General features: G+C 44.8%; 1 protein-coding gene across 2 annotated transcripts in view; it reads left to right on the forward strand.

The window, feature by feature from the left end:
* nek10 (NIMA-related kinase 10) overlaps positions 1 to 13889 on the forward strand; it is a 377347-nt gene that overhangs the window by 269342 nt on the left and 94116 nt on the right. For both annotated transcript variants that reach the window (XM_038797318.1, XM_038797319.1), the window contains exon 23: positions 9049 to 9124. In XM_038797318.1, coding sequence (XP_038653246.1) covers positions 9049 to 9124 — 76 coding nt within the window. The remainder of the gene's footprint in view (positions 1 to 9048; positions 9125 to 13889) is intronic.

Here is a 13889-nt window from a genome sequence, read left to right on the forward strand (position 1 = left end):
TTTTGGTCCAACGTCACTTCGTCCAATTATCCAATTACAAATTAACTCCGTGTAAAACCATTCAATTGATAAAATGCAAGTACAATACAGCAAGTGAATTTAGTTGCTAAAATGCAAGTAATTGATAAAATGCAAGTAAAATGCAAGTTGAAAAATGCAGTTTAAAAATCTGAAATTGCAGTTAAAAAATCTAAAAGTTTACTAATAATTTTTTTGTCTAAGACTTTTTGTAACTTGACTTTTTGTAACTTGTACCACTCCACTCCACTCCACTATTTGATAGACGATGAAGAAATACCTGCTGAATTCATCGTTTACTTCGACTTGACTTACATAGGCATTGTGAGAGGACGTGGTGCCAGACGAAGGAGTGAAACACCTACATTCCCGACAGCTGTATGGAATGTTAATCAGCGTGTTCTACAAGATCTACCGAGAACAAATAATGCTGCTGAGGGGTTTCATTCTGCCATAAAGCGTTCGGCGGGTGGAGCTCATTTGAATATCTGGAGGTTAATCAAAACTCTGAAGGAAGAGGAAGGGTTCATAATAGGCAAAAAGGCTCAAATTCTTCGGGGAGATCAGTCGACTTCATGTACGCGATATAAGAAAATAACTGAACGCCTCAAAAGATTGGCCGTTGAATATGATTCTACAACAAAAATTGATTTCTTGAGGAATGTTGCTTACAATTTACATCAATTTTAAGTAATTTCGGGAATTTGAAGTAATTAGTAAACTTTTAGATTTTTTAACTGCATTTTTAGATTTTAAAACTGCATTTTTCAACTTGCATTTTACTTGCATTTTATCAATTACTTGCATTTTAGCAACTAAATTCACTTGCTGTATTGTACTTGCATTTTATCAATTAAATGGTTTTATACGGAGTTAATTTGTAATTGGATAATTGGACGAAGTGACGTTGGACCAAAAGACGGGCGGACAAAAAGACGTTGGACCAAAAGACGTGGACAAAGTGTCGTTGGACGAAGTGACGTCGGACGAAAAGACGCGACACGCCTGCAGGATAGGGTATTTATCAGATCGGAGGTCCGAAGGCTTCTCAGTGAGGGGATTATAGAGGCCAGCAATAGTCCCTGGAGAGCTCAGGTGGTAGTCGTTAAGACCAGGGAAAAATTCCGCACGGTTGTCGACTATAGTCAGACCATAAATAGATTTACGCTCCTTGACGCGTATCCCCTCCCCAGGATTGCAGACGTGGTAAATCACATCGCCCAGTACCAGCTCTTTTCCACGGTGGATCTGAAGTCTGCATACCACCAGCTCCCAATCCGCCCGGAGGACCGCCACTACACGGCATTTAAGGCCGATGGCCGCCTCTTCTATTTCCTCCGGGTCCCCTTCGGCGTCACTAATGGGGTCTCGGTGTTCCAACGAGCAATGGACCGAATGGTGGACCAGTACGGGCTGCGGGCCACGTTTCCGTACTTGGACAATGTTACCATCTGCGGCTATGACCAGCAGGACCACAACGCCAACCTCCACCGTTTTTCCAGACGGCACAGAAATTAAACATCAGCTACAACAAAGAGAAATGCGTTTTCTGCACAAACAGACTGGCCATCCTCGGCTACGTCTTGGAAAACGGAGTCCTGGGCCCAGACCCGGACCGTATTAGAACTCCTCCTTCCCCATTGCCCCCAGGCCCTCAAACGGTGCTTGGGCTTCTTCTCCTACTACGCCCAGTGGGTCCCGCAATATGCGGACAAGCCCGCCCACTCTTTAAGGCCACACGATTTCCCCTGTCAGCTGAGGCATGCCAGGCCTTCAACTACATCAAGGAGGACATCGCCAAAGCGGCCATGCGGGCGGTGGATGAATCCACTCCATTCCAGGTTGAGAGCGACGCCTCAGAGGTAGCTCTAGCAGCCACACTAAATCAGGCAGGGAGACCAGTCGCATTTTTCTCCCGTACCCTCTCCGCTTCAGAACTCCGACACTCCTCAGTCGAGAAAGAAGCACAAGCCATTGTGGAGGCTATTCGTTACTGGAGGCACTACCTCGCAGATAGGAGATTCACCCTCATCACCGACCAACGATTGGTTGCCTTTATGTTTGATAACTCGCAAAGGGGCAAAATAAAAAATGATAAGATTCTTTGGTGGAGGATCGAACTCTCCACCTATAATTACGATATTAAGTATCGACCCGGGAAGCTCAACGAGCCTCCGGATGCCCTATCCAGCGGGACATGCGCCAGCGCGCAGATTGACCGACTGAAAGTCATCCACAACGACCTCTGCCACCCGGGGGTCACTCGTCTCGCCCACTACATCAGAGCCCGAAACCTGCCTTTCTCCAACGAGGAGGTAATAGCGGTCACCAGGGACTGCCCGATCTGTGCGGAGTGCAAACCGCACTTCTATAGACCAGACAGGGCCTACCTGGTCAAGGCTTCTAGGCCCTTTGAATGCCTCGCGATTGATTTCAAAGGGCCACTCCCCTCAACTAACAAGAACGTTTACTTTCTAAACATCGTAGATGAGTTCTCCCGTTTCCCATTTGCTATCCCATGCCCCAACATGACCTCCCACACAGTCATTAGGGCCCTGCATAGTATCTTCACCCTGTTTGGTTTCCCCAGCTACGTACACAGCGACCGGGGTTCGTCCTTCATGAGCGACGAGCTGCATCAGTACCTGCTCGACAAGGGCATTGCCTCGAGCAGGACTACCAGCTACAACCCCAGGGGGAATGGGCAGGTGGAGAGGGAGAACGCGACGGTCTGGAAGACCATCCTACTGACCCTCCGGTCTAGAAAGCTCCAAGTCTCCCAGTGGCAGGAAGTCCTCCCAGACGCGCTCCACGCTATTAGGTCCCTCCAATGCACAGCGACCAATCAGACCCCTCACGAGAGGCTCTTCATTTTTTCCAGGGGCACTACCACGGGGGTCTCACTTCCGGCACGGCTGAGGACACCGGGCCCGGTATTCCTGAGGAAACACGTCAGGGCACACAAAACTAACCCCCTTGTTGAGAAGGTGCGCCTGCTCCACTCCAACCCCCAGTACGCCTTCGTCAAGTTCCCTGACGGCCGCCAGGACACAGTATCCCTACGGGATCTGGCACCCGCAGGATCCAGCGCCCCCTCTACCCCCACAGAAGGACCCCTCACCCTACACCCCATGCTGCCACCCCCTCACGCTCCCGAGCCCACGAGCTCACTCCACCAGTTTCGTGCACCCGCGCCGGCCAGCCCCCAGCGCCCCCAGTCCCCGGTCGAACCAGAAGAGTATGAAGCTCGGACACAACCCTCCCTGGAGTCCGCCATTGTACCCCAGCACACAACACCCATCCAGCAACCGCAAGAGGCTGCAATCCCGGTGCTCCGCAGATCACAGCGGACATTTCGACCACCGGACAGACTTACTTTGTAGACCACCACCCCCGCCGGACTTGATTTTTTTGCAGGGGGTGAATGTGGTGAATGTAACTTGGTAATTCACGCTGTATTTACCAATGCTATTGTAAGTGCAGTAGCGTTATCCGACCACTAGGGGTAGTTCTGGGAATGCTCAGGAGTTTGTACAGGGCTCCACCCTTGGCTCCTCCCACGACTCCTTCCCCTAGACTGCTGTATAAATAACCGTGTCCTGAGTTCATCGTGAGTTCAACGGGTAACAGGCTGGCTCTGAAGTAAGTAGTTTAAAACCACTGTTCATATCTGAAAGCACGTGTCTCGTAAATTGATGGTTCCATCAGTGACCGCTTTGCAGATCAGCTCTAGCCCATCCCCAAGCAGGACCCAGACCTTCCTGTTGCTTGCCATTTCAACTCACCGTCCTGCCCTCATGTTCACATGTCTGTCCTTGGCCTGCTGTAGTGTTCCAGTGAAGCACAGCTCAAACTGGAGGAACAGCACCTCATCTTCCGATTAGACATGTTACAGCCTTCCGGACTTAACATTGAGTTCAACAACTTCAGACTGTGAACTCTCCCCTCCACCTTCACCTCATTTTTATTTCTATCAATTTATTTTCATTTCTTCCATCGACCTGTTTTCCCGTCACCATTGTCCCCCCACCCCACCTGTTCCCTGTTCCTGCTTACCTTTGTTCCGCCATTCACACATTCTAATCTCTTTATGTGCCAATATCAGCACTCTTCTTAGCTTTAATCACCCCCATTTACATTCCCTTTGTCTTTCTGTCTCTGATATCTTTGTCAATCTCCACCTATCTCTGGCTCTCTATCCAGCTTCACTACTCCATGCCCCTCCACAACTGTATAAATCTCACCCGATGTCCATTCTCTCCAGCTTTGACAAAGAATTATTCAGACTCAAAGCATTAACTCCCTTCTCTCTCCGCAGATGCTGTCCAACCTGCTGAGATTGTCCAGAGTTTTCTATTTCTCTTTCAGATGCCAGCATCCGCAGTAATTTGCTTTACCCTCCTAAAACTCACCTCCCAGAATCTCATGATTTCCTTTCTGTGTCCCCAAGGATAAAGCAGATCATAATCCCCTCGGAGCCTTAGAAGACTGGAGGGGACATCCAAGATATTTGGGCCCATACCCCCTCTCAGAAAAGGGCCCTGAAACTCACGGAGGGGGGCCGAGGATAGGGCAGTCCTGACATGGTGTTCAACATACGCCAAACAAGTGAGAGTCCAATGCAATGCAGATGGCCCTATAGCAAATGAGTCGCCCCTCTGTCAGAGACCAGTTTTCCCCCAGGATCTCATTTCATGTCTTTTGTCTTGCAGGATGCCCAACAGACGAGACCAGGCCATCCAGGTTCGCTGCCCCCCATCTAGTTCCTCAGAACCGACCGTAGCATGACTCCGGGGAAGACACCAACGTCTCAACTCTGCTTTCACCTGCACCATCCACCATCACAGAGACTATCACCTCGGTGGGAACGTTAGTGATCAGGGTCCTGGGTTATCCTCTGGTGAGCACCACACACATGCGACAGCACATCAGGTGGAGGCAGAGACTCCCCAAGGAGTGGACGGTCGGAGGGCTTGCCTGATCCCAGGAATGGCTGTCACCCAGGCAGATGTTGAGGTTCTGGAAAGATAATCCCATCACTGGTAAGGATGCAGAAGCACAGCCAGAATCTACAGGAAGGAGTGTCAGCAACATTGCAGCACCTACAACGACAGCTGGAGGAGTCCACTCTCCTTTATGTTCAGGAGATAGTGCCGACAGTGCATGGCAGCCAGGCCAACACTGAAAGGGTGGAGAACATGGTGGAAGGCCTGGGGCAAGATGGTAAGGGCGTGTGTCAGGACATCCAAGACTTGGGACACACTGTGCTATCCATCGCTGAAGTGCAAGGCAGGAAGGCCTAGACACTGGCGGACATGTCCTGGTCACAGATTAACATTGCTGCGGCGCTCCAGAGCTCGGCCCATTTACAAAGGGTCATGGCTGAGGGCATTGAGAGCATTGGCCAGACGCTGACTGACCTTAGCCAGTCACAGAGAGCTATGTCACAGGCCCCAGAGTGACATGGCCGAGGCAATGAGGGACATGGCTCGCTCACTAAGGGACATGACACAGTCACAGAGCTCTATGGCTGAGGGCATTGACATCATGGTTCAGATGAGGACTGGCCTCCAAGCCCCCTCTATCCCATGGAGTAGCCAGGGGCCAGCGAGCATCTGGAGGGAGCAGGAAGGATGGGGCCCATGCTGGAACACCTTAACCCTTCTGAATCACCCCCACCTGGCCACGAAAGATAAGAAAGATAGATGGCATTTATGTTGGCACGGGTGTAGTAGGGAGTAGATAGTAAGGAAGAAGGACACACATATTGTATATAGTCACAAGTAAACACTTTTGCACCACCAGTCCGGTCTGTCTCTAACCTCTGTCTCACAGGTGTGAAGGTGAACCAGAGTGGTGGGGGGGGGCGGGGGGGAAAGGGCACTCATGACACATGATCTTCCCACATCCTCACTGAGAAGTGACACCGCATGGGAGCAGCAGTGTAAACCTGCCTTGTGTAACAGCATCCCCAGTTAGTGAGCCTAACCATTGACCCTCTCCTGCCACCCTCTTCCTCCCCTGGCTCCTTCGAGATTATACGAGATTCTTCATCCCTGTTCTCACCCGGCCTGTGATGAGGGGAGCCTCTAACCTCACCACCTTCCCTGCCAACTGGAGTACCAGGGGCTGCCGCAACTGGCTCCTGGCCTGTTTCTCCCACTGGGGTCTACTGTGGGTCTTCTCACTGGATGAGCATTTTTCACCCACTAGAAGGGTGGCAACTTGTATGGTGGAGACATCCATACTATATGCAGGCATCTCTAAGCTAAGAGATCGGTTTGCGGGCGGGTCCTACGGATGTGGGCAATTGTTTGACTGAAATGAAGCATGCCTGTTGGTTTCAGTGGCAGTGTAGTTGTAATTACACCTTTCAGCATTTAACTGTCAACATGGAAGCTACTTGTGTACATCACTAAAACTATGGGTCATATTAAATGGTGAGCAAGACCCAGATATGGGAATTGCATCCCCATTTCTGACAGATCGAATTCTTCCTGGTACGGGAAAGGGGGGGGGGGGGGCATGAATTACATGAGAGAAACCTGAACTCAAGGATATTTTATATTAGTTCTGAGTTCAAATAGGCCCCATTTAGGCTATTGCAAGGGCCTCATGCAGTCACAAATTGATGGAATGGATACAAACACTCTTGAATTGTAGATAAATTCTGGATAACTGTCATGATCTGAAGTGTTTTTACATTTCCCGCTCCTTAAACTTAAAAAAAATGTCTGTGCCTGTCAATGAGAGTTAAAAGGCTCTCTGCCAGATTGCTTCAATTGACAGGTGTAGGTTAGAAAAAAATAGTAACATCCATTTGTGCCATTTCAATCGAGTTATGTGATGACAAGTGTGACAACTGGGATGGGAGGGGTGTGCAGTTGCTCTAGCCCACACACTCCACAGGTCGCACCATTAGTTTAAAAGTTTAATTCATTCGCCAAAATAGGCAATTATTTCTTAACCAGGCTTCTTTCAATAAACTCCGAATGATTGATTTATTATAAAACAAAACTTATTTTTTGTAACATGTTGCAAGAACTGGTACACACTTGTATTCTGCAAGTAGAATTATTTATCTGTTTTTAAAAATACCCCAACCAACAAACAGATAGGGTTTCTGGATGGGCTTTGGAGGATAAGCTTTATAAAATAAAAGATAAAGTTCACAAGGTTTTGATGCTGTCAACCTAGAGCTCCCTCATGTGAAGATGCTGATCCCAGTAGATGTCTGGAGATACTCACCAAGAGAGCTTTGGTGTGGAGGAGAATATAGAGCTGGATCAATTCTTCTTTTCTCAGCTTTTCAGGTTCCAAATGCTGTCAAGTTATACTCAGATGAGGATTCTCTGGAGGCAGGTTGATAACCACACAAAGGGAAAGAGTGAGTTAGGGCAGCATTCGTTCTCAGCTTATTCCCAAAACATACTGATTTCAAAAGCAACAGGCCCAAAACTTAAAACTTGTCTCTGTCATGTGATTTCCAGTAAATCACTAACCTTTGCCTTTAATATACAAGGCTTTTCCCCCATCAGTTAACGTGATTTCAGTCCAAAACAAACACCCCATTGTGCACCATTATGATGGGGTGATTTCTTGGAAGAGTCATGCTTGTTGATAGTTCCAAGATGAACTTTAAGGTCTTGTTAAAAAAAATCCCTATAGCATCCAAGTGCCAAAAAAAATGTGTATTTATTATTTTAAAAGAAAAATACAGTTTGTGAAGAAAGGTTTTCTCAACACAAGGGTTATGATTATGTAATTGTGAATAATTGGCTGAGTATCAAAAACTATAATTATCTCAGTAGGGGGCTCTACATTCACAATTTGATTGAGTCTATTAAAGGTTTAGCTGTCTTTGCTGTGAGTTCTGAATAGAAGTTTGTTTTTATAAACTTCAGGATATTTAATAACTTTGAATTGACTTTGTGAATAGATTTATCTTCACTATCAAGTGTGCAGGAGTGAGAGCTGTATTAGATTGTTAGACTTTTATTTTTTTCATCCTCATTGCACCTGCTAATGGTGGATACAGGGTGAGTAGATATGGAATTTTCATGGAGAGTATGGGGGATCATGGGAGAGTATGGGGGTCATGGAAGATGATGGGAGCCATGAGTTGGCATTGAGTTTGCATGGAGGGTATGAGGGGCCATTGGGGGTGGGTGAGGAACATGAGTTGGCATGAAGGATATAAGGAACTATGGGGGCCAGCGGACATGAATTAAAAGTGATTTGGCATGGAGGGTACGAGAGACCATGGGGTCGTGGGATGCATGAGTTGGCATTTCTGGGACATTGAGCGTATGAGGGGCCATGGAGAGGTTGAGAGCTTAATGACTTCTAAAACTGAGGTGGGTCTTTATACCAGCCCGCCCAGGCACTTGTCCATCCCTGTGGCTATCTATGGTCTGCTTCTGAGGTTGTTGGTCCCAAATCTAACCCAAACCCACCACCAACCCTTCCTCTCACCTCAACCCCAGTGGAGAAAGAATTAGATGTTTCGGGGCAGTTTTTACCGCGACGGGTCAATGAGAAGGGAAATTCCCCAAATCAAACTAACCATCTTGGTTGCTAAAATCCAGCCCTTTCTCATATATCTTTTCTGGCTTTAGTGTTAGTGGAAGAAGAGAATGTTTTTTTCCACCGGTTTAGATGCTACCTGTCAGTGGGTGCTACAGGTCATAAATTGGCTTTGTACTATATGTGCTAGACCCCAGTCTAAACGTCTGCAGCCTTGAGGTGGTTATTGAAGAGTTCCTAGAATCACTTATTACTTGTGACAGTTAGGTTTTAGATTCTGCCTTTATTTTCAAATTCACTTTAGCTTGGACAGAACAATTTCAAAAAGGCATTTCTGTTACTTACTTAGAACTTGCATTTTCACCAGCAACTTTTCCAATAACTCTATTAAACACAGTGATATGATAGCATTAAGAAGATTTATATTTTAAACTGCAGCATTCAGTTCAACTGTTTTTGTGTGCCGTGTTGTTATGTTTAATTCCTGCATGTTTTCGATTATAGCTGATTTTGGCCTTGCAAAACAAAAGCAGGAAAACAGCAAGATGACTTCAGTTGTTGGGACTATACTATATTCCTGGTGAGCATAAACCTGGAATTTAACTATAGCTTTTTCCTTTGATCTTGTTACTACAGGGTGAATGTGCTTTATAAAAATTAATGCATTTAAGAGTTCTCTTACTGCAAATTTAGTTTTGGTATGACCTTGAAGAAGCTGCTTAATTTGGTCAAATAGCAGTGTAGTATCTATTAATTTAGTCACATTAACTCAATTTTGTGTACAGCTTCAGTTATTTGGTCGGAGCAACAATTAACAGTCAAAACTGAGTGGCATTTTGTTTGGAGACCTGCTTTATAGTCCTTGATTTTAAGGTTCACATCTAACTATTCATGATCGATTTGTCAGTACATAGTTACCCTATTTTACAGAAATCACCAAACATGTTACAGATTTGAGAGGTTAGTAAACTTATGCTTGTCTCTGAGTAAGTTGACCATATGCTTCTTGGTCTCTGTTACCAACTGTAATATTACAAAGGGAGAAGCATGAAGTTCACCTTGGTGTGCTGCTATTTTGTAGTGATTTAAAATGTAAATAATAAAGGGGAACGCTCAGTAGAATAAAATTCACAGTTAATCCATTTGTGTAATAATTCATTTGGGAAGTGGAACTGCACACAAGTGAAAGACTTCCTCAAAATATCAAATAAACAATAGAACTTGCTTTAACATGTTCTGAAGATGTCCCAAAGTGCCACACAGTTAAAGGATTACATTTTGAACTGCAGTTACAATTGTTATGTGGGCTAACAGGGCAGCCAATTAATTCACAGTAAGGTACAGCAAAAGAATGAAAAATTAGATAACCTGTTATTTTTTTCTGAGGGACGTTGGCTAGGGCACCAATAAAACTCCATGCTCCTTATTTATATAGGATTATTTACATCTATCTAAATGGGCAAACTGCATTGAATCCCAAAATTGAACTTTTAACAGAGCAGAATTTCCTTAGTACTGCATCAAATACTTAAATGTAAGCCTGAGGCAGAAATAGAGTCCAGAGTTAAAAGGTTTGTCTCTGCTCCCACAATGCCTTGGCCCAGTGCTTCTAATGCAATTAGTGGCTCATCTATATACTGTTCGATCTGGAACCTCATCCCGCCCTCAGTCTCACCGCCTCTCGCGGGATTTGTGATGCTCGGAGCACCTTGCAAGATCGCAAGACGTTGTCATCTGGATCTCAACATCACTTAAATATGTCTGTGCTCAATGCCCCTGAGGCCCGGGAACAAATGCCCGCGCCTGGTGTGATGGCATCTAGGGGGTATCCCAGGCCATTGAAAGCCCTGGAAGGTCAGGCTCTGGGCAGGGTGGTACCCTGTCACTCCCGCTGCCACCCTGGCACTGCACCCTGGCACTGCCAGAGTTCCAGGGTGGCACTGACAGGGTCACTGCCAGAGTGCCAGGCTGGTAGTGCCCAGGTGCCAGGTTTCCTGTGTCAGTTTATCGGGCCTGGAGGTGCTCTAATGAGCTGAGGTGCGAGGGGTGGGATCAAGGATCCTCTAACAGGTAGGTTGGGACATTGGGGGCACGGTCCAGAGACCTCAGTGAAGGGGCAAGAGATAGGGGCAGCATTAAAAAATGTCTTGCTGCACTGATCCGAGTTGAGCTCGTCAGTCAGGGAGTGAGGCAAGTACAGCTTCAGCGGGGCGTTCCTTGCCGAGGCCATACAAGAGTCCTGTTTGATAGTGGGTCCGCTCTCGATGGTACAGGCGCTGAGAAACACCCCGCCATTCACACCCAAAACGAGACTCTGGTTTTTGGGTGTTAAATCGAGCCTAATATCTACTTTATGAACAAAACTCACGAGCGTTATTATAGAAGTTGGAAACCATTTAATAGCCCATTAAATTGCCTGAATTAATAGACTCTTAATAAAATTAAGCACTTGTAAAATGGTTAAGCAATTGGATTTCAGCCAAGAGCCCATAAAACACTGTGTAAATAAAATACTCCAGAACTGCTATCTCAACAGATGTCTAGGCTGTATAAATAAAAGCAATATAAAAGATTAAACATTTGCACTTGGTTATCATACTGGGCTACCTTTTCAATAGTGTGAAATGTAGTCTACCCTTTTATCACCAGATTAACTTTTTTTCAACTCATCTGAAGAGCTTTCCACATTTTCTATGTTGATCTTTTACTTGAAAGCTTGTCAGTTGGCAGAAGTAACAATATGGAAAATACGTTGTTTAAGGAGCAGTTATAGCTTCCAATTACAGCAATGACATATCTCAGTTTACTAAACCCAGATACGACTAATGCTAAAACATTTAATGATGAACTATAAAGGAGGCAAAACCATTTAACTTACCTTTTAAATTTATCCTTCCTGCAATTCATGGTTGGTGCCTCCATGCGGATGTAAAGTCTGACAACTGCTAAAGTTTAGCTCCTCCATAAAAATTAAAAAGGGACCTGGAGTGGGGCTCTAAATGGGCCCATGACACTGTCAGTTGCTTCATTCAAATAAGTGGCTGAGGTCTGGGGCCTGCTCCCTCCTCCACTCTTATTAAAATGACCAGGAGTGGCAGAAACATACATAGAAACATACATAGAAAATAGAAGCAGGAGGAAGCCATTTAATCCTTCGAGCCTGCTCCACCATTCATTGTGATCATGGCTAATGATCAAGTTCCATACCCTGATTCCGCCTTCCACTCATACCTCTTAATCCCTTTAGCCCCAAGAGCTATATCTAATTTCTTCTTGAAATTACACAATGTTTTGGCCTCAACTACTTTCTGTGCTAATGAATTCCACAGATTCACCACTCTCTGGGTGAAGAGATTTCTCCTCACCTCAGCCCTAAAAGGTTTACCCTTTATCCTCAAACTATGACCCCTCGTTCTGGACTCCCCCACCATCGGGAACATTCTTTCTGAACCTACCCTGTCTAATCCTGTTCGAATTTTGTAAATTTCTATTAGATCACCTCTCGCTCTTCTGAACGCCAATGAATATAATCCTAAATCACTTAATCTCTCTTCATATGACAGTCCCGCCATCCCAGGAAGCAGCTTGGTAAACCTTTGCTGCACTCCCTGCATAGCAAGAACATCTTTCCTCAGTCAAGGACACCAAAACTGCACACAATACTCCAGGTGTGGTCTCACCAATGCCCTATACAATTGCAGTAAAACATCTCTACTCTTGTACTTCAATCCTCGCACTATGAAGACCAACATATGACTTGCCTTCTTTCCTCACTGCTGTACCTACACGAGTACTTTCAGCGACTGATGCACGAGGGCACCAAGGTCTCGCTGAGTTCCACCTCTCTCAATTTACACCCATTCAAATAATAATCTGCCTCCCTATTTTTACTACCAAAGCGGATAACCTCAGATTTATCCACATTATACTGCATATGCCCACTCACTCATCCTGTCCAAATCCCGCTGAAGCATCTCTCCATCCTCCTCACAGCTCACCGCCCGCACCCACCCCCCCCCCAACTTTGTATCATTTGCAAATTTAGAGATAATACATTTAGTTCCCTCATCCAAATCATGAAAATATTATGTGGGCAGTTGGGGTCCTAGCACAAATCCCAGCAGTATCCCACTAGTCACTGCCTGCCAATCAGAAAAAGACCAATTTCTTCCAACTTTTTGCTTGCTTTCTGATTTCTAGTCAGCTTTCTAACCATCTTAAAACACTAACGTAATCCCATGCACTTTAACTTTATGTAGTAATCTGCTATGTGAGACATTGTCGAAAGCCTTCTGAAAGTCTAAGTAAACCACATCCACCTGTACATTTTAAAGATACATTCACAATTTTTACAACCATGAACTAAATGAGATCTGTTAAATGAGAACCACCAGGTTCTCCCTGGTCAACTCTACTAGTTACATCTTCAAAGAATTCTCGTAGATTTGTCAACCATTTCATTGGGTCCTCTTGTTCCAATTGGCATCATGCCAATCCAGTTCCATAGCCTTGAAATTCATCCGTTAGTATCAAGTAATAATGTAGATCTAAGTTTCTTACAAATAGTTATTTGGCTTCAGCTTTAGATGTCCTTAAATTTTGAAAACCTTTATAACAATGTGAAAATCTGCTAATGTGCAGATGGGAATAGTGTTGCAAAAATAGTAATAATCCTGACAGTAGCTAAACTGAAAGACAGCAATATTGTAGAAGAAACTGGCAAAATATGCCAATTTTCTTTTAGGGTCTTGCTGGTGGAAAGTCGGCCTGCAGTTTTTTTTCAATCATCAGAATTACAATTTTTAAAAATTGAAAAATAGAACATGGCAAGTGAACTCCTAACTTCCATCTTGAGACAGTATGGAAAATTGTGGTTTTGATGTCTGAGTAGGTCACAGAAGAATCTATTATTGATGTGACATTTACATTATAATGGAGAAAATTGCTAAGTAACATTTTCTGACATGAACATAATCATAAACATAATTACTGAGAATATCCACACATGCATACAAAATGTACTCAGATTAAATGTCCTTTTTTGTTGACTTCAATGTAAAATGATTGAAAAGGAAAGTTATGTTAGATATCTCTCGAAAATGATTAAGGCAACTCTCAAAATGCCATTCTCTGGAATTTTAACAGATTTATTGTTGATAGTTTTATATTAAAATGTTGGTTAATTTCTTTCAAATTTATCATTGTCTGCTCAGTGGAAGTTAGTACAATACTTCTAACCAAAGATTCAGATTATTGAAGAAGGGTATTGATTTAGCTAGAGGTCTAATTACTCCACAGTCATATCTTAAAAGGGATTTATTTAGGGGCAAAAGCAAAATACTGCA

The sequence above is a fragment of the Scyliorhinus canicula genome, chromosome 5, assembly GCF_902713615.1.
Source record: "Scyliorhinus canicula chromosome 5, sScyCan1.1, whole genome shotgun sequence".
NCBI lineage: Eukaryota > Metazoa > Chordata > Chondrichthyes > Carcharhiniformes > Scyliorhinidae > Scyliorhinus > Scyliorhinus canicula.